At 41.0% G+C, this 26,442-nt stretch overlaps 1 protein-coding gene across 2 annotated transcripts in view; it reads left to right on the forward strand.

Moving 5' to 3' along the window:
* Positions 1-26,442, forward strand: part of PTCHD4 (patched domain containing 4) — an 87,695-nt gene that overhangs the window by 20,000 nt on the left and 41,253 nt on the right. For both annotated transcript variants that reach the window (XM_010584278.1, XM_010584277.1), the window contains exon 2: positions 5,108-5,588. In XM_010584278.1, the coding sequence (XP_010582580.1) occupies positions 5,108-5,588 (481 nt within the window). The remainder of the gene's footprint in view (positions 1-5,107; positions 5,589-26,442) is intronic.

Here is a 26,442-nt window from a genome sequence, read left to right on the forward strand (position 1 = left end):
GCTTTAGCATGAGCCCAGACTCATCAGAAAGAGGTGCCAGATGGTTCTGGTTGCCTTCTCGGTGTTCTGGGTACACACCTCCTGCACTTAAAAAATCACAGTAGTAATCCTTGATTTCCCTGGGAGGTGGCTCAAGGTCTGTATGTTTGCTGACCTGCAGGACATGCCTGTGAAGGGGCCCGTGTGAGCCAGGAATGACAAGGCAGGTCAGCTAGTTTTGTGTTTGCAGCTGTCACTGAAGGTGGGTTAATATCTCCTAGCTTTTTAGCCTGATAAAAGCTAGGATCAAGTCTTAAGTAATCTTGTGCCTCTGCTGTAAATGGAGATAGACAGGCAGCTGCAGAAGGCAAGTCTGGTTTTGACCTGTACCCTAGGATGGGGTGGATCATCCTTTGGATATGCCTGACTCTTCCCAGTGACTACAAAACAAATTTGCTTGACTAGCTGGTGAGCTGAACCTCATCATCGTCAGATAGCTGGAAATAACCAAGTTGCTCTTTATTGCAGCAGAGACCTAGAGCACTACTTCCTGGACAGCTTCTCATGGCCGCTTTCATACATTTTATTTTTGCTGAGTGAACAGACCACACGGCCATTGCTGTGTCCCTGTTCCCAGCCAGCCGAGGTGCAGTTTTCCCTCAAATGCGTTGCCCTCGGGGCTCGCTTGTCCCGGACTCTCTCTCCATTGGTGAGAATAGCTGCACAGGGACAAGTACAACAAGCAGCCTGGTGGGTGTGCGAGAGCACCCACACAGCTGTGAGGGCAGGAAAACTGCTAGGCTGGTGCCGGTCAAAGCAGGGAGCAGAAGGCAACCTGCCCAGGGCTGGTGACCACACGGAAACCTGGGGATGGGACTTGGGGCTGCAGCAGCTGCACTGACATTATTAAGGAAACAAAAAAGGTCCCAGGTAATTTAGTAGTAAGGGAGAATCGCTAGTATCTCTCTGGGCTGCACGCAGAGAGGATCTGTGCCTCCGTTAACACCAGCAAAAGATATTTAGCTCAGTAGGAGCAGCTGGTTTTGTTTAACCTGAGAGGTCCTGCGCTCAGCTCTGGAGCAAGCCAAACATCCCCATGCCATTTACACATCTTTTTAGGATATTAAAGGTCCAAGCATCCTTTACAGAGAAGTTTCTAGCCTGAAATATGGTAGGGGTTTATTCTGCATCCATCCATTCACCATTAGTGATTTTTACTGCTGAACGGACAAGGAGTTTGGATTTTCAACAATGTGCAAGACCAGGTCTGCATATACACAGGCGGCAAAGTCCATCATGCTGGGGGAAAAGGAGGATGATGCTGTCCACGTCTAGCAACTGTCAGTCCTCTGAGAGTCCTTAGTTCTCATCCTCCTCCCTTTTACAATCTGAATTTACCAAATGGCTTTGGGCCATCTAGAAAAAGAGAAGGGAGTACACAAAAAAACAATTTACTAGTATCCATCAAAGCAAAGATTTTTGCTTGGCTCCTGTTTAAGATCACATATTACATGCCCCAGCAAGTGATCTGTGTTTCATGCCATTTTTAAAGATCTGGAGAGAATTAGCTGCAATCCGAATGGACGATGGCCCTTTTTGTCCTTTGGGAGAACAGACACTGTGAAGTTTTTGTTAGACATTAAAAAAAAAAGAGAGAAAGGCACATAGAATTTGGGACTGGGATACCTGGGAATCTGAAATTCAGGCTCCAGCCATGCTAGTGACCTTGCTAAAGACAGTTATCATCTTGTGTTGTAGATCCTCTGGAGATACACGGGTATAAAATGGTGTACAATCAATAAGAATTATTATTACTCTATTTTTTGAGTTTGCTTTTCTGTATATAAGATTAGAGAGTAGCAACATATGTAGGTAAAATGTGTAAGAGAGCTGTAGTCTGAAACATGCAACTGTTGTTATGAAATTAAAAATAGCATCATGTAGGCATATACCAGGAAGGACTTGCTGACAACAGAAAGTGCTTTTTTTCATTGAGGAACTAGGTGGAATGAGGGATCTTGTTCAAAACCTGCCTGGTCTTCAGGCCTCATTTATACAAGCACTGTGGCCTCATTTTGTTTCCCAGAACTTAGGCTTAGCCCAGGAGCTTAGCCGTTCATGTCTCCTTCTTTCACCAGCGTGGTCCTGGAGGACAACAGAGAACTTGGGATGGTGAATAACTCCTCTGAAGTGCCAGTGAGACACCAAGAGGTAGTTAGGTCCCTGGCTTGGAGGCCTCTGGGAAATGCTCAAGGTCACGTTGGCAGCACTGGGTCTTCATTTTCCAACACTTCAGTCTCCATCTGTAAAATGGGATGAGAGATGATGCTGTTCCCCATTTTCTTCTGTCTTCCTTGCTGAGATTGTAACCATTGCAATGACAGCCCTGCCTAGCACAACAGGACCTTTATCTCTCTTAGAGCATTTGGCAAAGACAGCATATGAGCTGTATTAGAAAAGGGTCCCGTTTTCCCAAATGCCATGGTGGCAGGTTCGTGTTTGCATGCTATAAAAGCAGCAAATGAAAACCCCTTGCATAGATAGGAAGCAATCTGCCTTTGGAAGGAAAGGGACGGACAAAATGACCTCAAAGCAATTCAGCATCTGTGATTTCCTGGATTCCATCTGAAAGCTCACTCTCTATTTTGCTGACATATGAGCTGGGTGCCCTATTGTACATCAGTGTAACAAATAGCTGTTATCTTCTGTTTCGTGGAAGATACAGCAGAACATGATTTATTTGTGCCTGCTCTGTTGCTTCTTTTGAAATGTTGCTGTCGTTCAGTGCACCTTTCGCAGCAGAAGGCAGATGGTCATCGCAAAGTTTCCCGTAACCTTGCCGTGCGTGCTGCATAGTGAATCAATGAAACCTGAATTACAGTCCATTGTTTGAGTTTGGAGCTGTGCTGCTAAAGTATCCTGCAGTGGCTGAAAACATTTGAATGTCAACACTGCATATATACTGAGGAAATATGACATTTCTCCCTAAAATTTCAAAGCAGTGCCAAAGGGGATTTTTAACTGTGAAGTTGTGTCTGATGTGAGCAGGGACTGCATTGCTCAAACCTTAATTACCAGCTTGGAAATGTACCTTTTGTGGGTGTGTGAGTGTTAGGTGTGACCCCTCTTTAGAAAAAAAAAATAGAAATAATGAATCAAAACAGGATTCTAACATAAAATGCCAGAGAAGAGGATTTTTTGGAGTCCAAACAGGACCAGCTGCCCCTCTGTGCTAGCTGTCTCTGCTTATTTGACATTTGCAATGAGGCTTCAGGTGATTTGAGAAACTGGCATTAGACTGCAAATCACCTCTTATGTCAGCTCGTGCCAGGATACCTCGCCAGAAGCCGTTATTTCTGTGGGAAATAACAACTGGGAATAGGGAAAAAATGAACTTCTGAAAAGCACTTTGTCACATTCCCTGGGCTGTGGCAGGCAAATGCTGAAAACAGTGTGAGCTCCTGCCATGAAAGCAGGCATAGGCAAAAATTCCTCAGTGGGAGGATTACCTCCTTTACGTACCAGAGACAGGACAAGGTGAGTATATAAAATATTTTCAACACTGTCTCTCAATTTCTGATATTTATTTGCTCTATGAGCAGACATGCCGGAAGACATCTATGTTTCATAAAGCCTGGTACCTTGCTTCATTGGTTTTTCCTTAGGATGGGAATCATTACGACGAGCAGGTCTGGCGATTTCAGATAATGACCTGCGTGCAGCACAGGTGTTTCTAGAAATGGCTAATGTTGGATGTAATAGATGTTAAATGTGTCTCCCCCAAATGCTTCTGGCCTTTTGCAGATGACTGCTTCCATGTGCGTGTGTAGAGCAGAGCATCTCCCAAATTCAAGCTGTCAGTCAGCTCATTCCCATAGCCCATCTAGGCAAAAAGTATTATCTCATGTGAACTCGCTGCTGCAGGATGGTTTGTACATTGACTGGTTTGACAATTTTATGTTTTTATTAAATACAAGAGGAAAGAAATCTGAAAACTTATAATTCCATTTACAGGGAAAAAAGCACAAAATCTTGTTATTTGGTGTGCAACAGACATTAATCCCTGGGTTTAGAGTTTTTTGATCAAAGAGATTACTTGTGGTAGGACATTTTTATCCAATATCTACTGAGTCTTCTTCCTCAGTTTGCAACTGCGTTTGATCTTCTAAATCCACGCAAGCTTCCCCTGTCTTGAAAGGCGCACATCACTGTTAATCTAGAGAACTAGAATAACCAGAGGCTTAAAAGCAAGGACCTTCCTCACAGGACCTTTCTTACAAAAAAGAAAAAAAATCATCTAAATGTGACCAGATAACTCTACCAAAAAAAATGATCTGGTCTTGTAAATAGGCAGGAGCTGATCCTGAGTGCACGTGATGTGTCCTTTACTGATTGTCACGGAGTACTTTATGTCCTAGCATATACTGAAATAAGTGAGAACAGAGTAAGGTTCATATTCTTGAAATACAAAGCCACCAAATCCTGGCTAAATTGAGGTGTAGGGTAGATTCTTTTCTCTGTGCCGCTGATAGAAATCCATGAAATCTCAAATAAACAATTCAAGAAGTCTGATTTTAATTATATTTTTCTGGAGCCAGAGTAGCTATTAAACTTTGTGGATCCGTCTACATTTACATCTGTATACTGAGGAACCAGGCCTCATTTTCTGTACATTTACAACTTTTTAAAAGCATTTCCAAAGTGTCAGGAAATCACAAATCTTCCAGAAATTGATCTTCATCTCAAACTTTCATACCTCAGTAACTGGAGATTTGTTGTCTGTCGGAGTTAAAACGTGGGAAAGCGATCCTCTCCCACGGGGTGAGGAGCTTGCATGCTACGTTTCAGTCCCCGAACATCTGGGACCGCAATGAGTATCAGAGCAGTCCCTGAACTGCAGCACAGAATTGCAAATGAGCCTAAAATGAGTAAGAAACAGAGTCGCGGCAGGGAACAGGGATGCGTCCCAAAGCCCACTGAAGTGAACGGCACGACTCCTGTTGACTGCAGTGGCCTTTGAGTGGAGCTCTCGGCATGTCTGTGAAAGGAAGGTAGAGCCAAACGGTATCACTGTATCACATCTTACGCAGGATAACCACATGCTCATCTTTTTTACTTTCTCTCCCAGGATGGAAGGAACAGTTTTATTGGCCACCAGCTCGGAGGGGTCATGGAAGTGCCAAACAGCAAGGACCAGAGAGTCAAATCAGCCAGAGCCATCCAAATCACTTACTACCTCCAAACGTATGGCTCTGTCACCCAGGACCTCATTGGGGAGAAGTGGGAGAGTGAATTCTGTAAACTGATGCACAAGATGCAGCTGGATCACCAAGATCTGCAGCTCTACTCACTAGCGTCCTTTAGCCTCTGGAAGGACTTCCACCAGACCAGTCTCTTGGCCAGGGGCAAAATTTTGGTGAGCCTGATGCTGATTCTCCTGACTGCTACCCTCTCGAGCTCCATGAAGGACTGCCTGCGTAGCAAACCTTTCCTGGGACTCTTGGGAGTACTCACTATCTGTATTTCCAGTGTCACTGCGGCAGGGATATTTTTCATTACTGATGGAAAATATAATTCTACTCTGTTGGGAATCCCTTTCTTCGCTATGGGTAATTATTTATCTTCATAATAATAGGATTAACAGAGCTTAATGACAGGATTGTAAATTACATCCTGGGTTATAAAGTGCAGATTTTACCTTGAGTGAAAGTCTAAGTCATTTTCATCTTGTTAAATTGATCTGTGCCTTGCCAAAAAAAAGAAGAAAAAAAAAAAAAAAAAAAAAAAAAAAAAGAAAAAAGAAACAAAACAAAGCAGTAGCAACAATAAAGAGCAAATGACGTTGCTGGAATCTCGGCCAATATGAGAAAGGGGCAGTTTTATTGATCTCTGTTACAAAACGAAGGAGAAATTGTTATTGAAAACTAGTCAGCTCAGCACAGAAAATGGATGTGTGTTGACCTGACTTTGATGGGAGGCCAGCTGAAAGAGTAAGTTAAAATAGGAGGGCACCGAGGAAGGAAAGATTTTAGCATCCTTCCCGAGGAGGGCTTCTCTTCCAGCTCTGTCTGAGGGGCAGAGGGGAACGGGTTGGTGTTAGAATAAGATTGACGGGCTTTATCTCAGAGAGGAGATTACTGTTGTGGTGTTTGCCAGGCTGTAAGCAAAGGGGCCTGTCAGTATCTGTAGCGCATAATCCCTCGGTTTGTGAAGTCCCAGATCAGCTGCAGAGATTTCCTTTGTGTCACACCCAGGCAGGGGAAGGTGCAGATGAAGAACAAATGTAAAACCCAGCTCTTTTAGCAGAAGAATTGTTTTCGTTCCTTCTGTTCTCATTTCTGTTCCAAGCACTTTTAGTGCATCTGTGTGGTTAATGAGTTTGCTGGAAAGGTACATTGGAAAGGAAGAGGGAAACGTGCCCAAAACGGCTTGCTGAGGCAGCGTTGTTTGGTGCAATCGCATCCAAGTTTGTCAGAGTTTCACCATATCACGAGCCTGAACCCCAGCAATGACTCTATGCAAAATCTCAGCAGTGGCAGCCAAGACCCAAAAACCTTCATGCTTGCTTTTTGATAGCAGGAAACTTTACTTGTGGACAGAACTCTGTATCTTTAGAGTTAATTTCTTAAATTCCATTCATGCTTCAAACACTCAAGCCCAAGTCCTATGCTATGGTGAGAAATAACTAAATAAGCAAAGCCACAAGCTAGAGTCAAGATTTGGACAAGGGTCTTATATTTTTCTTAAAAACCTCGAGCTCCCCAAACCCTACATTTTCTTGCTTGTCCCCTCAAGAAGAGTCTTGTAGGTGTACATCCCCCAACCCCTTGCCTCCTATTTTTGTCTGTCCCCTGATAATGCATCTGTGTCACTAACCAAGGGGGATGAGCTGTGGCCTCCTCAGTCCTGCACCCAGCATCTCTGGAGCAGCTGGCTGAGGTGGGATGGAGTGGGATGGAGTGGATGCTCAAGATTCCAGAAGGGAAAGGGAGGACTGAGGCAAAAGACCCCAAGGAATTGCATGATTGACTCAACCTCATTAATAGTGATAAAAAAAGCCATGCCAAAGCCTAAATCAATCATCTGTGCTGTTAAATTGTGACAACGGCCCCTGGCATGGTTTGTCCTGTCCCAACTCTTCAGATGCTGTGCAAAGCTCTGCAGTGTAAGAGGACTTGATGGAAAGAAAGTGCTGAGAGGAGGAAGGGAAGAACACACTGGCAGGAGGAGCAGAGAACGTGCCCAGTTGTGACAGGGATGGATCCTGACGTAAGCGAGTGGTGTGGGGTTAGGAAAAAGAAATCTGCATGGCAGAATGGAGAAAAGGATGACAGTGGGGAAGGGGAGGCTCATGCCTGCTACCAGATTATGGCAACCTTTTTGTTGGGTGTCAGGAGGTGCATATCAAAGAGTGGGGCCAAAAGGCCTCAATTGTTTATTCCTCTGCTAGTGTCCCTTTTTAGGCAGCTGTAGATATGGGTGGCCCATACTCTTTGATTGGCAGGTCCCCAGTTTGTCACTCCCAAGGAGCCCCAAAGAGTGGCTGTAGGTGAAGCTCATCTTTGGGCTGACCTCAAAAGCATCAGCATCCATACAGGCCAAGAGAATCAATTGACATGGCATTAATATTGCGCTCAATTTATACAGACCCTGCAGCCCCAGGATGAGACAAGGGTGGGAATTTCTGAAAGCAGAGTGGCTCAGTTTCCCATCTAGGATGGTGGCAATCCAGGATTTTGTTTGCTATCTGAGGAAAAGTAATGTTTATAACTTTCTGTTGTGTTTTGCGCTGTCATTCTTGCCACAGCCACTGCCAAGAGCAAAAGAAAAGAAAAAAAAACACCTCTCTTGAAGTGAGATATTTGCAAGGATTGCTTCTATAACATTATATTGAACAAACTTCAGGCTGAAAAAGAAAACAATTAAGTAACCCTTCTACACATATTTTATTCAGGAACCTCAGACTGAATTGGAAGTATCGTTAGAGAACAGCTTGCAATGCCTGCGAACTGCTGCTGGTAAATATTAAGCAACAGTTTTACAGTTTGGTAAAGTAAACCGCAGGAAGCATGTCTTACCAAAGTCATACTGGGTTATATCCTGCAAAGTCCTTTAAGTGACAGTGCCAGCTAATGAGACCTTGCTCTGCCTGTGATATACCCAGGACCTCACAGACCTGGGCTCCTCACAGGGCAGCGTTTTCTACTGAACCTGGTTTACCGTGAACCGATCTGACACCTGAGAGTAGATCCACTGAAGACCCCAAGACTTTTGATTCTGTGGGTCAATACATAACTCTGGCCCATGTTGTACCAGTGTCCTTTGCTGCTAGCACAGCAGAAAGCAAACACATCAGGTAATAATTGAGTAAATATAGATGAAACAGTATGTAAAGCGGGGTTTCCCAGGATTACAAATGCCAGATTTGCAAGTCAGCCTTTCAAAGTCAAGTTACTTAGATAAAAAAAATAAATGGCAAAACAGGTAATAACAGCCACAAAGTGCCTGCAAGTGCAATGCTACACAGAATACACAGGCAACCTTAATTTTGGTGGTTCCTAACTTTGGAACACTTCAACCTGACATTTGCAAACTATCCATTTAAAGTATATTTTTTTGGTCAAAAATACACAGTTTCTTCTGACATTCACTTTTCAAAGGATTAATTTTAATGGAAATTTGGTGATGTTCTTCTGCACTTGTCCTTTTGCCTGCAGAAATGGCAGGATTCTGCCATCTGAATGAGAGGAATAACCCTGGACTTGTACAAATGTTTAGGTCCATAATTCCTATTGCAGTGCAGAGTTTCTGTGGGTTTCAGTATATGGTAGAAGCCTATATGAAAGTAAAATGCTTAATATTTTTCTAAATTTGGACTGAATGACCTACACATTAATTATTTGCTGTAGTCCTGCTGTGAGGGAATGGTCTGCTGGGATTAAGCATCTCTCTGATATACTGGGGGAAGTGTGTTAGCTCAAATTGGCTTTTCTCTTTATCCTTGAAGGTGAAAAACTTCAGTCTTAAGTTAGGCATGAGGACAGTGGTGGAAAATCCTACTTGCTCTGACTCCACGATACCATGGCCTTCTCAGATATCTGCCTCAGGAAAACCAGTTTCCCCAGTACAGTGTCTACCACTGTGGTTTCTGAGTCTGTGAGGAGCAAGTCTTCAGAAAGGTCCTGTGCAAATAATGCTCTGACTGCCAGGATGTCCTGCAAACAGGAGCAAGAGGTGCTGATTTTTAGCTGTTCATACCCCAGACAAATGGGTAAATGTGATGAGGTAGAGAAAAGGTGCTTCTTTAGTTTCAGGGCTTCCTCCTTTAGGAACTGAAGTAGACTTAGGTGTTTTGTTTGTCTCTTTTTTTTTTTAAAGTTGGGTTTTAGTAACCACCATGTGAAATCAGAATATGGGACAGTTCTACCTTGCATTTCTCTTCTGGGACACATGCAAACTGAAGTTTCTTCTGCAAGTTTGACACCAGCAGAGCTATCACCACTGGATGTGTTTCAGATAGGAGATAAAGGGTCAAATCATTGAGTTTCAGATTTGTTCTAGATGTCAGAAATGGACCTGGGTAGGTGTTCACATCTGCCTTTTGTGTTTGAATTCATGATGCAATTTCAAAGGGATGTTATGTACGTGACATAATTATGGTTTCCCATGCCTAATCATCACTAATTAATATAACCAGAAGGTTAACTACATAATTGAGATATTATTGGTGCCATGATTTGCTTTTTAATGCACAGGAAACAGACTGATATCATCAGAGAGATAATGATTTAACTCAGCTGAGGATCTGACTGTATATTTTTAAATGCAGGTATATTAATTATGTCATTTTACACTGTAATTATTTTTGGCCAGTCCATGAAGTACCTCGTTATTTGGATTAGTGGAACTCTTATGTTAAAAAGGTAACTACAGTATAATTAGAGTATAATTATGCTTTTTGGATTATAAAGTATATGTTTCTTAGAAGGCTTATTCACAGTGGATGTAAGAAATATTTCTTGCTCTTTGTAAGTCCAGACCATGAAGACCCTAAGATCTTCATGGGAACGGCTAGTTCTTGTTGAGTCTTTAGAGACCACTAAGCTCAGTGGATGCCCTACAACACACTGCAATATTATTACTACTACTACTACCAATAACAACACTGTTAGTAGTGGTGTAGTAAAGAGATAAAAAAACTTTAGGAGGCAATAGGCTACCCCTGATGTAAGAATGCAAGATAGATGGCAGAGATTGTACTTACAGTGCAGACTTTTCTGTTAAAATTCCCAGTTATTCATTCCCCTGAGTTATTCAAATGGAAGGAAGAAGCAAGGCAAAAGCAGATGAGACTCCAGGCAGTTATTAGCATTTCAGACAGAAGCTATCTAACCTCCTTTGGATGACAATTGTTAAAATAATGGCTGGAGATCACCTTTAAGTAAATTTGAAATGTCACAGTATTACCATTAGTGGTAGAGTTGTGGTAAATTACAAAAAAAGTCCTAGTGCAGGTGAGGAAATTATTTTTTTAAACCTCAGAAGACAAATGTGAGTGCACGTTATCACTAGTTTACCTGTACATGAAGTATCACACTATTTCTAACCTTTGCTTCAAGCAATGGACTTTCTGATTACAACTGCAACTTAGAAATATTTCAAGAGTGACCCTGACTTTGGTTTTGTCCTTTTGAAGCAACAGTAAAGCAAATCCCATATGAACCTCATGTTATATGATCATCTCCTATCTGTATGAGGAGCAAGAGAATGACCCTTTAGAGCAAAGAGACCTACTGACATAAACCTCCACCACTCCATGCCTTAGAAATACAGTGAATCTGTCATTTTAGTTGTTACAGCAGTTCATGTCCCCACCCACTCAGAAGATCATTAAGGACTTGGAAATACTTTGTCCTTAATTAGAAAATGTCCATTCTTGACTTCTACTGTGGGAAATGGGAATAACAAAAAAAACCATGGGGCAGCAGGAGAAAAAAAAAATGGAAATATATAAAAATGTTTAAAATGACCTATTTGGATGAGCAGATAACATAAATAATTCATATGAATGGGTTTAGACATTCTCGGTATTTGTAAGGTTGATTTCCCCATAACCTGGTGTAGTCCCTAGCAAGTCTATTCCTGACTGCAGAGGGTTGGGTTTTTTTTTTTCATTTCTATAGGTAAGGTTAACCTCCTCAGAACAGTCTTTCCAGGATTTTGAGCAGAAGACCAAAGCCTTTCTGGGGTAACCTGCTACACTTGCACCATGCAGTCTGGCCCTGCAGCTATGCCCTGGAGCTGTCATGGTTAGGGAGAGGCAACAGGACTGGGGCTGTCCTTGTCTCCTCAAACACAAACGAGATGAGGATATTTCTGTCCGGGTCCTTTGGGCCTTCTCATGCCCCGCAGAAAAGGATGCAAAAAGAAACACAGCCAGCCTCAGTCCTAACAACAGGGTTTGTAGCACCTAATTTCAGGTGTCCGGAATGTTCCTCCCTTAACTGAAATGACACAATCTCAATTTCCTTTGCAGTCAATAGAAAGAAATAGGTAACTCCAAAGTCATTTGGACCATCACTTAGTACATATGTGGGTGGGATGAGTGGCACTAATCTGTAGAAGGTCCTATCCATCTCTGAAAAAGCTAGGGTGACTGCTTAGACTTTAACACCTAAGGTCTATACATAAGCTCCAAGATACATATACATGTGTGCATATATGCATAAACTGACTTGAATCCCTTACAGATTGAATTCTAGCTTTTCCTTTTCTGTAGAGACTTACCAGAAAGTCTCTTATCACCTCAAATGTCACCATCTCTTAGAGCAGTTGCCCCACCCCAGGAGGTGGCTGGTCAGTGATTCCGAGGCTCGGCTCAGGTTGAAGCGTTCATCCTTGGACCATTGCCCGAGGACAGACCAGCACTACCAGATCCTCCATAATGACAGAGCAAATACAAAAGACATTGGCCGGGTTTGTTGCTTGAGAACAGTCAGCTAAACTCTTCCTCCTTCTGACTCTAGTGGGAACCCAATTAACCCATTTGTCCAAAGTGAAGTCTCCAAATACAGTTGTCTTTTATTTTTATTATTATTATTAAAACGGCTTCCTCGGCTCTCCATCTGCAGCTAACAGACTGGTAACTGTTATTTGAGCTGCTTCTAATTTGCTGCAAGCATTTCTACCATCCTTTGAAAAAAAGTGGTTTGATAAGAGAAGAGAGCATGTTTTGAGCTAAAAAGTCAAAAGCTAAAGGGAATGGTTTTCTTTTGCACTTAAAAATGTATGTTTAGTACTCTTAATCAATACACAAATTCTGTTCAGATAGTAAAGGGTATTTCCTTTCCAGATGTCTCACGCATTTGTCTGAACACCACTTGCTTTCATTTTTCTACCCTTTCATGGCAATGCTCATTCCTATGACTGGGTTATTTAAGGTTCTTTACTGGATGCACCTTTTCTGCGTGTTGATCTCATTTAGCAGGAGTTTCGTTCCTTGTACTTAGTATGTATCGATGCACATCACATTTACATTTGGCTCATTTGGGCTGGAAAGGAGCTGCCTCGTGGCAGAAATGATTTAGCTCCATGTATATCATCCCTAATAGGGCAATGACAAATCCAGCCTTGAATAGCACCATTGCTAGCAATTCCATAACCTGCCTCGACAGCTTGTTCCAGTGCTTAAACAGTCATACATTTATAAAGGTATTTCTTAATATTTTCACTGCTACAGTTTATGCCTATAACTTCAGAGTCTGTCTGGCCTGCCTGTGGAGTGTAATTTTTCACAGTATCTATGTACTTGCAAATACTTTTAGGATATTTTATATGTAGGGCTGTGCTTACTTCAGCTTGGATATAATTTCCTACCAGATCTTTTCTCCCCCGATATTTTACTGTAGTTCACATTTTTCTATGAGCTCCATCCATACAGGAAGATTGATGGGGGTTTCTGGTCTCTGCTGGAGCACTGCGGATCTGCAGGAAAGTGCAGATGTGGGATAGGCTGAGGATGTGTCCTGTGCTCTTTGGTGTGTGGTGGGAAAATGCAATCTTGCATTGTCCTTTCTTTTCTGCAGAGCAGGAAAGGTGGGCTCTGCTACCAGAGGGAGCACAGAGTGAATGATCCTATGCGCTGTCAAGCATGCTGTCTGCTTGCCTTAGGTACTGTGTTCCTCTGTAGGGAAATCCAAAGTTGTGCTTCTGGTTTTTAAGCAAAAATGAAAGGCAGAAAATGCATTGACTTTCTCCTGCAATACCTTTTGTGTGCAAATAGCCCCTGGAACTCACTGTTGTGAGCTACGGTTGTGGCTCAAAATTCAGCTTGGTTCAGAAAGGGTTGGATTTTTACACAGCTAGCTAAAATATCTTCATTATTTTGAATAACATTGCAACACTAAAACATAATAGTAAGGAAGAAATACAAAAATTAATGACCATGTTCAAAAGCCCAGTTCAAAAAAAAGGTACAAAGAAATTTGACTTGTGAAGAAATTTTCCCATAGCTGCCCTCTTTCAGTCTGATAATTTTCCCCCAAAGAGTTAGGAAAAGGGTACAGAACTCAATAGACCATTTACCAAATGTTCTAAATCAATATTTATCTGCTAGATTCATCTGCAATGTCAAAAACTTTGCATAGAATTAAAGGCTTAAAGAGTCTATTGCAAATACAAAACCAACTAAAAAGACCTTACTGGATATTGTATCATTTATATGTCCTCTTTTGTGCAATCACTAGCCGGTTGAGCTTTTAATAATTCAGTTTTATCCTTCCATTTCTGATCCTTTGTTTTTTTCACTCCATTTCTTTTCCATGAAGTGACTTCTCCTCTCCGGTAGGATAACTGCCTGCAGTAACATACAGCACCCTGAAGCTGCACTGGCTCAGGGTTCGTTGCTCCACAAGTGGTAATAAATGATAGCAGCAGCCTACATTATTCAAGAAGTATCTTCCGTGCCATTGGCATACACTTGTGTTACTGGCCTTCAGACAAAGGCATACTTGGGTATTACAGCTATGACTTTCCATGTGTTAGTCCTGCTGGATGAGATGAAGCAGGTCATGTTTCATCCACGCTTGTCTGACCGCGAGATGAAGAAGGGCACGCTCTTTTGGATGCTCAAAGCGGTCGCGAGAGCTGCAGCAGCAAGAGACGTAGGCACAGGGCTGCAAGTGGTACCACCAACTGAATGAGATGAAAACCTCAGGCCTTTGCAGCTTCGGATCGCTAAAGATACTCTTTAATTTTTGTTCTGCAAGATTGGGTATACTGTCCTCACTGTCTTGGCTGGATTTCAGTGTGGATAATTGCATTTCTATCTTCTTCAACTTCCCCCTGCTGTGCAGGTTAGATACAGTATCGGTGAGCACTGCCTGGCTGAGAGCAACGTGCAGGTGGTGCTCTGTTAAGCAGATGCTAGTTTTTACCCAGACAAGGCTATATTTCACTGGTGAATGCAATGGCCACATTACGTGGCTCAGCAGTCTCTAAAATCATTCTGCGTTCCCTAAGAATATGTAGCTGTGTCTTGGCATGTTGTCATTGCAATTTCCTGCGATAATCTGGCACTTCAGCAGTAGAGAATTTTTTGCTCATACTCTATATTCTTAAAGCCCAAGGAAGAAAAGCATTTCTTCGCAGCCTGATATGACGCTTTGACCTGCCCAACCCATACATCCTAACCCACATTCAAATGCAAATCTGCCACAGAAATTTTAAGTGCTGTAGCTTTTCCTGGTGTTATGAACTCCGTTGCTGTTGATATCCTGCATATAAAGAAAACTATTTTGCTAGCATAGCCATGAAACCAATTAGTACTATATCATTTTGCAAACTTTACATAAATTCAGAAACTGCAGGTATAATCTACCAGAGGGAGCACTTGCATTGCTTTATAAAGAGGACAAATGGCAGATTACTGCACACCCAGTGAGACCCTAGTGGGTGAAATTTTCTGTGTTTCTTTAAGTTTCTAGTTGATATTTTCACTATTACTGTTGAGAAATTACTGTCCTCCAGGGAGACGCAGAGTTGTGGAAGTTCAAGGCAGAGAGGTGCTCTGCATACTGAGTGCAGAGCAATGAAACCTTTTGTCCTACAGTAACTTAAAACCGTTTAGGACGAAGTTTTCAGTTAAGGCAATTTAAACCTTCTGAAACTAGACTGGGAGCCCTGGGAACAAAAAGCCTGTTTGTGCTTAGAGTAGATACCACAGCAAAAAGAAACTGTGCAAAGAGCAAACCCAAACCCCTTCTAATGCACAATCTTCTCATGGGAGCAGCTGAAAGAGAAGACAACCCCACAGGAGAGATGCTAACTACGCTATTGAAAGCATTACCAGAAAGTGCAGTGTTGGGGCTGTACAAGAGCTGAATATACTAGGCAAAAAAACAGTGCAAATATCCCTTCCATCACACTTCCAGTCAACTTCAAGGCACCAGTTTTAGGAGCGAAAGCTGCTGGATTCGCCTAGTCTTTGGCTCGCTGCAAAAGTACAGCTCAGTGCCTTTTGTAATCCCTTGTGTGGGCTTTCAATGTCTCTCCCATCAGAGCTAAGAAACAGGGGGGACTTTATCATGCAGTTAGCCTGCTTTTAAATGAATAACCTTGGTAGGATGTTGAGGGAGAAAAGGCTTTACTAATCATAGATACAGATGTTCTACCTCTTTCTTAGGTTATTCGAAGTCAGGCTCTGAACAACGCAGTTAATGAAGCAAGTCTCAAAAGATCTCTCTTACGTGGATTTTGACCTCTAATATACTTATTATTTCCCTGAGGGGAAAGTAATAGAATCTCTTTGCGGACTATTTCCAAAAAAAAGTGTAGAAATTTATTATGATTGAAACCTCTTCCGCTCTGCTGCAATTTTTGAAATTGGTCAGGAGGTATGAAAGTAGTTGGTGGTCAAGGACAGACAAACAAAACCCAAATGCATACACAAACATAGAACACTGGGCAAAACAAGACAAAAATGTCAATCCATTTTCCTTATGTATAGTGTGAAAGAAAAAAGTAAAAAACTGTGTATGTGGTAAACAGTCATGACTTGGCTTTTACAGCAATGAAATCGTTAAACCTCATCCACTCGGGAGTTTTTTCTCACAAGTTGGAAAAGATACTTTGTCAGCTTTTAAATTGCAAGAATATTGTCAGTGCTCCAGGAGACCTTTGCTTGTCTTTTGTGACCTCTTTTACCCAACCCTGTCATGTTTGTGTACCGCTTCCCTAGGACCTGACACTGTATTGCAAAACACACATCAGACAATGTATTCCTTATGAATTTTTTTTATTTCAGCTATTGATAATTTTCCTTGGAGTTTATTCAATGTTTATTAGAAAAGATGAGGAGACCTTTAGTTTCATTATTCAGTGACACAAATATCCCCTTTAATGTCTTTTACTGGAACACTTTGCAAGGTTTCTAACTCTTAGAGGGGGTTGTTTGTTGACCTGACATTAGTAAGGAAAAGTGAAAGCATCACAGAAATTGTTGAAAAATAGAGAAATTCTTTTACCTACAGATCAGGTTCTTCCATGAATTTTCCCTTAACCGTGTGTGTAACTGGGTCACTGATCCACTGATAACTTTAATAGGCGAATGGAGTACACTGGTCATATTGGAGGTCCCTTAATAATAAACTTAAAACAAAGTTATTAGGAATGATTTTTGTCTTCTCGTAGAGAGGACTGGTTTAACTTGACATGACAAAACAAAAATGACATGTTTCAGGACGACAAATTTTAGCCTAGTACCCCTCTACTGAGTTTGGTATATTGACTAATGGGTGAAATTAAAAGGAAGCTTTAGGTCATTGAATCCAACTCCTTGTGACTGCAAAATCTTCATTTTAGCATGCCTTAATTCTAAAGCTGAGTAGATGAGTATCATCTCAGTTAACTTTAACCTTCTACAATTTGGGCATCTGTTTGAAACTTTAGGGTGATTTCTCATATCATTAGGACAAACAATCTGAGAATGACTCTGCCAGATCAGGCCAAGGTTTCACCTAACTGAATGCCCTATCTCTGGCAATGCCTGGTAACAGATAACCTGGAAAGAACAGCAGGACAGGGCAAGTGCACAGTTCCTGGACTATCCCTCTGGTTCAGGGAGTCACAGATAATTCCTCTGCACTTAGCAGCTCTTCTAGGATTTCGCTGAGATGCTTTTTTGCCATATGAACTTGTAGCATCCATGAGTGCAGCTTAACTCCCTGTTGTGTAGAGCTATGTCTCTGAGATCTGTCATAAGTGTATCACCAATTAGTTTCACTGATGACCTTAGTTCTTGTGTAGGAAGAGAGAGTGAACGTGTCTTCCTTAGAGATCTTCCTCGTATCATTCATGGTTTTATAATTGCCTCCTCCATAAGGCTGATGAGGTCCTATCTGTTTAAGCTTCTGTCATATGAAGCAACTCTATATGGGTTTGGCCATGCTAGAGTCCCTTTTAATGACACCTGGAACCCAATTTCTCTGAAAACTCTTTGAAAAGCCAAACCCAAATGCTTGCAGGAATATCAAGTTCATAAAGAAAGAAACTACTACCCTGCAGACTTTATAGTTTAGGGAAAGGTAAATCTGCTCAAAGCCATAACACCCAGCTCATGTGCAAGTTTTGATATCCAACAATGTACAGAGAAATACCAATTTCTTTCTCAGAGTTCCTTAAAAAGAAAAGGAAGTTCACAGAACAAGAGCTAAACGGTCACTGTAATCTAGAAATGTAACTGGAACTAAATTCTTATAGCCAAGTTAAAACTTGGTTGCCAATATCTAGGTAGCCAAAGGCATCATGGAGCATCATGAAAGGAAATTGCTCAAGTATCTCAAAGACCTTAGTTAGATTTTGTAGCCCCTGATTAACTTCTGTAGTCAGAAAACCCAGACTGACCCTTATCAGTATCTGGATTAATACAAAGTTACTGAGAGTTACATGAACTTTATCCACTCATCTAGATTGATGGGGGGAGACAACTAACAATTAAAAATATTCCTCTATCATTTTGTGACTCTCCCAAGAATTTGGAGTTTACATTTCAAAGAGTCCTCAGAAAATTAGATTAGATTAGAATAGAATAGAATAGAATAGAATAGAATAATATTGGTTGGAAGGGACCTACAATGATCATTGAGTCCTAGTGCCTGACCACATCAAGGCTGACCAAAAGTTAAAGCATGTTGTTAAAGGGTATTGTCCAAATGCCTCTTAAACACTGACAGGCTTGGGGCATCGACCACCTCTCTAGGAAGCCTGCTCCAGTGTTTGACCACCCTCTCGGTAAAGAAATGCTTCCTAATGTCAATTCTAAACCTCCCCTAGAGCAGCTTTGAATCATTCCCACGAGTCCTGTCACTGGATCCCAGGGAGAAGAGCTCAGCACCTCCTTCTCCACGTCCCCTCCTCAGGAAGCTGCAGAGAGCAATGAGGTTGTCCCTCAGCCACCTTTCCTCCAAACTAGACAAGCCCAAAGTCCTTAGCTGCTCCTCAGAGGACATTCCTCCCAGCCCTTTCACCAGCTTTGTTGCCCTCCTCTGAACGCATTCAAGGACCTTCAAGTTTTCAATTCAAGTTTCACCAAAAGTCAGCAGAGTTAGACAGTTATTTCTCATAAATTCCTTTTGAAAGAAATTGTAAAAAATTGTCATTGGTCCAAATGTAGGAAACTTTTATTTCCTGGGAAAAAGAAATGATAACTGTTTCTAGTATTTATAACATTCAAGTTCTTTATTTTCCACTCTAAGACCTCCTTTCATTTTTCTTCTGAGAAAAGGGGAAATAGAGAAAAATGGGAAGAAAAAAATCAGGGTGTGAGGAAATAAAGAAAGGAAAACATCCAGAAGTTCCTTTTGCTTTTTACATTGTAAACACACAGGAAAGAAAAGAACACAATTTAGTAGATAGAAGCTTTAAGTACAAAAGTTCCAACAACCTTATCTTCTAAAATCTTAATGTTTTATGTGATGGCAACAGAAGTTTTAACACCCTACAACAAATATTTATCTGGAAAAATATCAGTAAATATTATCCTATAAAATGACTTTTTAAATGGTACAATAATTATTTCCATTATATAATGGGAAATAGGTCTTAGATAAACTTGATTTTTTGAAATTAATCTCCAAGTTTACACAAGAAAAGAAACCATGCTGGTGTAGTATAATCAGGTAATGGTAATTTGATTTACACCTGCACAACATTTTGGTACATTCATGTATTTGTACTACATTAAATCACTGTAGCTTATATTAAATGTAATGATGAAATATTAATTTGTAAATGTGCACTCTTCCTTCTGGGAAGACATAAATAATCAGGCCAAAAAAATTTCTTCTATGCTATTCAACACCTTTCCCCATGTTCTGGAGTGAAAAAGAAATCAATAGTAGTAAAATTCTCAGATAATGCAAGGTTTGGCAGATAAAAATAATGAAAATGCAGCCCAAGCACATCATCAGGCAGGCTCATTTTGTCAACATGTGCTTCATCACAGTTAAGTGCTAGATTATGCATCTAGAAACAAAGAATGTATTCACATTTGCAAGATGAGCAATTACATCCCCCGAAAGCAAAAACGATGAGATCACAGTAGATAATGCATTGAATATGAATTCCTAGTGTACTGCTGTTGTTAACATGGGAGGATGAAATTGCAAATGTGTGTTACAGAAAGAACAGGAAGGTGACATCAGTTAGGTGAATGACTTTAGGAAGATGCTAATTAGCTTTTTGAGTGGGATTCACCTGACAAAATGTAGATGTCTATCATGTATGCAGTATCTCTATGGCACTGTTGAGCCTTTCCTAGAGTATGTTTCAAAATAGACTACGAAACTGGAGTCCTTCACTGGGAAGAATATGATGTTCTTGTTTTCAACAGCAGGCAGTTGTATAGGGCAGGTGGAGATGACAGTTAAACCACTTCATACCAGAATAAAGGTGCAATTCTTTTACAGTGAAAGCAATTAACCACTGGGACAATTTTTCAGGGCTTGATGGACTCTGTATGACTAAAAACTTTCAGACTAAGACTGCATTTATATAGCATACAGGCTATACCCCAAAAACTGTGATTTTTATGCAGAAATGATAGGTTACAATGGTTTTGGCATATGATCTTAATAGTTTTCCCTAGTCTTAAAACCTATGAAGTTTGTGTTATGGAAGAACAGAAATTTTGTCTTCTGTCTGTGTGACAAATAAGTTTTGCTCTTGCTCATCCTAAATTTTCTTCTCAACTTTATCCCACTATTCCTATTTCATGTCCACCTTTAGGGAACTTCAGATAATTGTCTTTACTCACTAGATTCCTACAGATATTCCTACAGAATAATCTTACGGTCATATCTCTATGTTACGTATCTTTTATTTTGCAAGACTTTGATAATAAAACCCACTCCATTAATTAATGGTATTCTGTAAGACTGTCAGGTTACACCAACATATCAAAAATCCAAAATCACTTCCAAAAACTTTCTTCTTAGTACATTTTGATAAGTGCCCAAGCTCCACTAACCAAAATACACAAAGGCTTTGCTGTTTTGCTTCATTTGTTCTAGAACATATCTATCTTTTAGGCTCTTCAGAGCAGCCGTGACTCATCTGGCAAACTCTTCCAGGCCTACGTGCCTTTTTACTCATATAAATCCAATGCATGTAAAAAAATACTGGAAAGCTATTATTGTTCCTATGGCTCCCTGGCTTTTGATTACATTTTGTTTGAACTCATATAACAGTAGGACTGCGTGAGATGTTGCATCACAAGGAGTTTCTCTAAAAGACATACTGGATTCCTTTATTAGCTTCTGTATTTGTATTACTTCCAGCTACACATTAGTCTTAACAACATTGTGTTTCCATAAACCCATCCAGTGTTTCTACCTTGTGGCTAGTGCAGAGTCCCAGAAGAGAGCTGGTGAAATGCTCATATATCTATTAAATTGTGTGTTGCCTCTCAGCACAGAGATTAATTTCACCTAGTTCTCTTATCTGGTACCTTGTTAACAGTATTCCTCTTTAATACTTATCTTTCCTTTTGCCTAGACATGAAAGCTAGTTTCAGTGGTTAGCAATTGCTGTACTCTCTTAAGATCAGCATCATTATTAGTTCTTCACATCTTCAGTCCTTTGACACCCCTTTTTATGTCTTTCAAATACAAACTGGCAGCAACTCAGTAAAGCAGGTCACAACCATCATTCCCTTCACCCTGGTACAGTAGATGAGAAGGCTGAGTATTTTGGCTTTATGAAATGCAGTGATGGAGGAAGTCTCAGTAAGACCTGAAATTCAAGCTTTTCTTGCTCCAAGTTGTAGCACTTGCTTCTTAACACACTCGCTGGTTATGTGATAATCACAATCTGGATTTCACAACAGTGTAAAGCCCATACGCAGTGTCTCAGACTGTAACAGAGGGCAGAAATAGACTACTTCAAGTTTTCTTTCTTCACAGCTATCCCTTTATGACTTTCTTTTCGTTGCTTGCATTCCTCAGATCACTGCTGGATACTGAATTTCCAGTATGACAGATTAAGGCAATATCCAAATCATTTGGGAACCTAGCACTTTCTGGAAATCAGAAACTGCTGCTTTATGCAATCTATGTTTAGAATTACTAGCAGAAGGGAGCAATTTTTAAGGGAAATGGAAATAAAGCAGTTATATTGCTTTTTCCTTTTTAACCCCATTATGGCAGTTTTACTTGCTGCTGACTGTCTCCTAGAGGTATTGCTCTATCATTTCCCTGCTTCCACAGATTCACCTAATCATACATTTTTCTTCCACTCTGTGCCTCCTACACTCCAGGCTTCCTGTGGTCCATGCGGTTCATCAAATGTTCTTCCTTCACCCTTTCTTTCCACAACCTTATACGCCCTTGGCTCTTCAGCATCAAACTGTGGTCTTTCTTGTTTCTCTGTATCCAGTTATAACATTTGATTCCTATTTGCATTAAATGTATGACATGTGACCATAAGCCTCCTCTAACCGCTTTGCAAATCTCTTCTTTGGTTCCTAAAGAATTCAGGATAACAATGTTTCCCCACTACATCTTCTTCTTAGAGGCAGCATCCTCATAAATCCCTCTGTGCCAGCTGCATGCTGCATACGCTGGTAATCCCTAGATGAGGTGACATTGTCGAACCATAATCCATAGTCTCCTTGTTGCCTCTTCATATTTGTTAACTCCGTTCCTTTAATAGTCAAACACAATAATCTTCCAAGTGACAACTAAGGCCTCAGCTTATCTGCATGGAGCGGCAGAAGATCCAAGCAGCAAGTAAGGCTAGAAGGGGAATTTGCTTCCAGCCCCATCCCAGCAACCTTGCAATACGTGCTGCCTGCTCACCCAGGTGCTGGTTTGTAGTGTCTCCCCACACCAGCTCCCAGGATCTGGGAAAACACAGCTTCTTGTGGGGGCTGGGACTGGGACCACGGTGAGGAGCACTGAAGGACCTGACTGACTAGAAGGTACTCGGCTCTCAGCATCCTCGCACCTTTTCCTACATCTTTTGAAATTATCTCGTTGCTCTTCAGAAAACGTATTGGTAGAATGAACTAGGTTCCACTCTTCATCTGCACTTTACTTTTGGGATTTTGATAGGTGAAAATCTGCCATGGGCTGCAGGAGTTGTGTTGCTAATTGCCTAAGTGGGGTCTGTTCATGGTCCTTCAGGCAAAGTCCAGCTCTTAGGTTTTACTTGTCTCAGAGACCCCCATCTTATCCGATCACAGGCAGTCAAGTGCCTACAGTAAGGACAGAGGGAGCTCTGAAGAGCCCTGCAATGCCTGTGTCAGGAAGGACTTGCTGGTTTGGTCCTGGTATGAGCAGAGGAACAGGAGCGTCGTGAGGCAGGAGAGCTCCTTGTACCAGATGCTTCAGAATGCTTGACTAAGATGTATTTATATTTTTCTGTTAGAAAAAACAAATATTGTTGGCTTTGTAGCGAGATAAAATATGTCTGTGGTGTGTCAGGGAAGGGGCTTCTCTACCTCACCCTCCTTTGATCTCCCCCCTTCCCAAAACTCTTCTCAAAAATCAGTGTGGAAATGGCAGAAATCATGCCCTTTTCTCCCTGGCTTCTCATTGTCATGGCTGAATTCACAGGATGAGTCCATCAAAGTCAATGGAATTGCCTCAGAAATTAATTTGTCTGGGATAGCTTGCAACAGATGTGCTGTTGGCTTCTGCTTTTATTATTTCTGTGCTTGTAGCATGGCCCTGTTAAGTGAGATCCGTTCCAAGCCCTGAGGACCCCGCAACACAAACTCGCTCCGTAAAATGAGAGAAGGGAAACCAGAAAGATTTGACCAATGTCACAGAGGAGACCTGGCTTTAGAAATGTAATGTCACAGTCTGATTTTGGACCGTGCCACCCAACTGCTATAAAACAAGGGTAGGAGTAACCATGGAGGAGGCCAGATGTCTGCTTGGGAAGGTATCCAGGGCTTGCCACCACCGCATGAAAAGAGAGACGAACAAGCCACTCAGACTACTTTCTAATTTGATACGTGTGATTGAAATATTTTCTCTCACTGCAAAGCATTTATTCATGATGGATGCAACTGAACTGGGTTGGAATCAGGCCACCAGTTGCTTGGCTAAGGAGGGTGTTGCCGCAGAGGTGGAGGTGCAATGCACCACTGGGGTATAGCTGTTTGCTTCATGTTTGGCCATGAGCCACCACCAAAACTCTGTCAAAAGGACTGAGACAGCTGCTCTAATGCTATATATGCCTATGCTATGCACTGTGGGACCTCCATGTAAGTGCAGATTAGCATTTAAGGTGAAAGAGGGTAAAGAAGGGAAGCAGCTTGCTTATCTGCTGGTCTGCACCCAGACATACCCACCCGAAGAGCTACAAGCAAGTAAGGATAACCATATCCTCTTAGGAGACCCATAATGATATTGGGAAGGTCAGAGTCTTGCTGGAAGTCCCTCAGAGATACTAGACATTGGCTGATAAAGGAGAAAAGAGGAAAACTCTTGCTCAATGAAAAGATAAATGAACAAGAGTATCAGTCATGGTGCCAGCAGAATTGCTACAGGTGCCAGCTTTACCGGAGAAGCAGCAACAGCAATGGCAAATAATTTTAATAATCCCTGCTGATATCAGCATCCTTCTGTTCAAGTATCTAGCTGAAGTCACAGCATAATTAACCTTGGCTGGGCTATAAGATCAGCAATGTCCTGAAGAGACTTGCACTGAAAGAATTTATACTGTCACATATGTGAGTAGGAAAATCATAAAAAAATCTTGCCAGAAATTTTGCATATGGCATTTCACAGCTAAATAGGAGCATTTATAGGAATGAAATATGTTAAAGGTGAGATATAAGGCCTGAATCTTTTTAAGAGAAATTTTTTTTGCATCCCAGAAGTGCATCCAGAGTCACAAGCGGGATGAGGCTCAGGTACATACTTTCATGATTACCAAAATACTAGTGTACTGTATAACTAACTGTGGTTATCAAAGTACTGTTGATTTGGTGTATTCTTCCTCAGTACACAGTTCAGTTGTCATGTGCTTTCACACCAGAGGAGACACTACCTCCCCAGAAAACACCAGCAGGCAGTTTTGCACAGCTGTTCCTGCCTTGTGTAATGATTTTATGAAGAGACTCATTTTTTGTCTTAGTGGCTGCCAGCCCATCTGGGACAGGCAAACAGCAACAATCATTGCAAAGCTGTCGATAAGGCTTTATCCTGTTTCATCCTCCAGCATTGCAATGTATTTAGGTAAGCAAAAGCCCCAAAGTTGCCACTTAAATATGGATTAAAGCCAGATTTCCTCCTTTACACATGTTTTATTGAGTAGATAAGAAGGCTAAAACTTGGAAAATTACTGACTAGGTTTTTGATCTGAGAACCGGGCCTGGAACAGAACAAGCGCCCATAAGCACCTTTATGCTCTTCCACCAGTAACACCTTCTTGGACAAAAACAGAACATCTATCTAATATGGAGAAAATGTGGGGAGAAATAATTTAGATGAAAGGGTGTCCTTGGATGGGTGAAGAGATTCAAGATGAGGCTCAAGAGAGAAGAAAAAAAAAAAAACAAAGAAGAGAGAAAAAAACCACCCCAAAAGAAACAACCACACATCCTGAATCTTTTATCTATTCTGATGAAGTTTTAATGACTTAAGTTTCTTCTTTGTGTTAGTTAAAATATTTTTAATATCTTTCTGTAAAAATAAACTTCTACTCTGACAGAAGAAAAGGCATAAGTGATATATCCTCAGGAACAGCTACTATAATTACACTGTAGTTATGATGAGACGATAACATAGTTACATTGCAGTTAACTTTGAGACAGTTTTTGTGCCCATTTTTTACATAACTGACAGTTCATCTACGTGATGGAATTATTGATTTTTTTCTCTATTTCTTTTATGCTTAATAAGCATAGTTTGTGGCATAGAAGTAGTAACGTCAAAAGTATTTTAACCTAAAATATAATTATACAGAAACAACTTCAAAATTACAGCATAATTGAAATGCTATTACCCTCTACAAGCAGTTTTATGTAATGAAGTGTACAACCATGAATGTATAACTGAAAACTTTTGAAGTGATTAGATGCTATACTGGTGGATCTGGTAGGAAACCGAAGTCAGATGTCTTTTAAAATATATTCATGGGTCTTGCTTCAGCTGGCATATCAGCTCCATGGAAGGGTCTATGCTCAAAAGCTGTGGTTCACTCATCCTTATTTGTTTTAAATAGAATATTAAAAAATACAGATTAGTATAAGTATATGGCCTCTAAGCTCATCTGAGTATTTTAATACAATTTCAGCTTTATCTTTCTGTCCTTCCAACACATCCTTAACTCTAGTATAACTAGGAACAAGCTGAAAGTAGGAATCTTTGACTTATGAATTCAAATGTGAGTCTGATAATTAATGAATTACAATAGTAACATTGCTCTCTATTTTGAGTCAAATGAAATAAAGAGGCTAGGGGGATTCTTTAATAACAATAAACATGGAACTCTAATTCCTTTTTATGCTCTGTGATCAAATACAAAAGATCTAATAAAAATAATTGCATTAGATGTCCTATTTTTGGAGAAATGCATAGCTCGTATTTAGGAAGACTCTTATTGCTCTGATTTATCTATTAATGAAGCAAAACCTAGTTAATTACCTAATTTACATAATATTTTGCATCCACATAGATGCTGGGATGAGCACTGGGGAGAGGTTTTGCATCAATCCATTTTTAATAAGGTAATGAAGTTGGCGGGGCTGAATCTGCAGATCAAATCACTGGATGCTTTTCTCCTGTTGGACTGAGAACTTGTAAACCAAGGTACAGATCAAACAAGCTTGTGACCTGGAGAAGGCAACACCTTTCCTTCTCCACTGCCAAGGTCCTGTTACTGTACTGGAGCTGCAAACCAGTAACCTGCTGGAGGTCCCACATTGTGGTTCCGTGACCTTGAGTGGAGGCAGTG

Source organism: Haliaeetus leucocephalus, unplaced genomic scaffold (assembly GCF_000737465.1).
Source record: "Haliaeetus leucocephalus isolate CR32 unplaced genomic scaffold, Haliaeetus_leucocephalus-4.0 Scaffold964, whole genome shotgun sequence".
In the NCBI taxonomy this organism is placed as follows: domain Eukaryota; kingdom Metazoa; phylum Chordata; class Aves; order Accipitriformes; family Accipitridae; genus Haliaeetus; species Haliaeetus leucocephalus.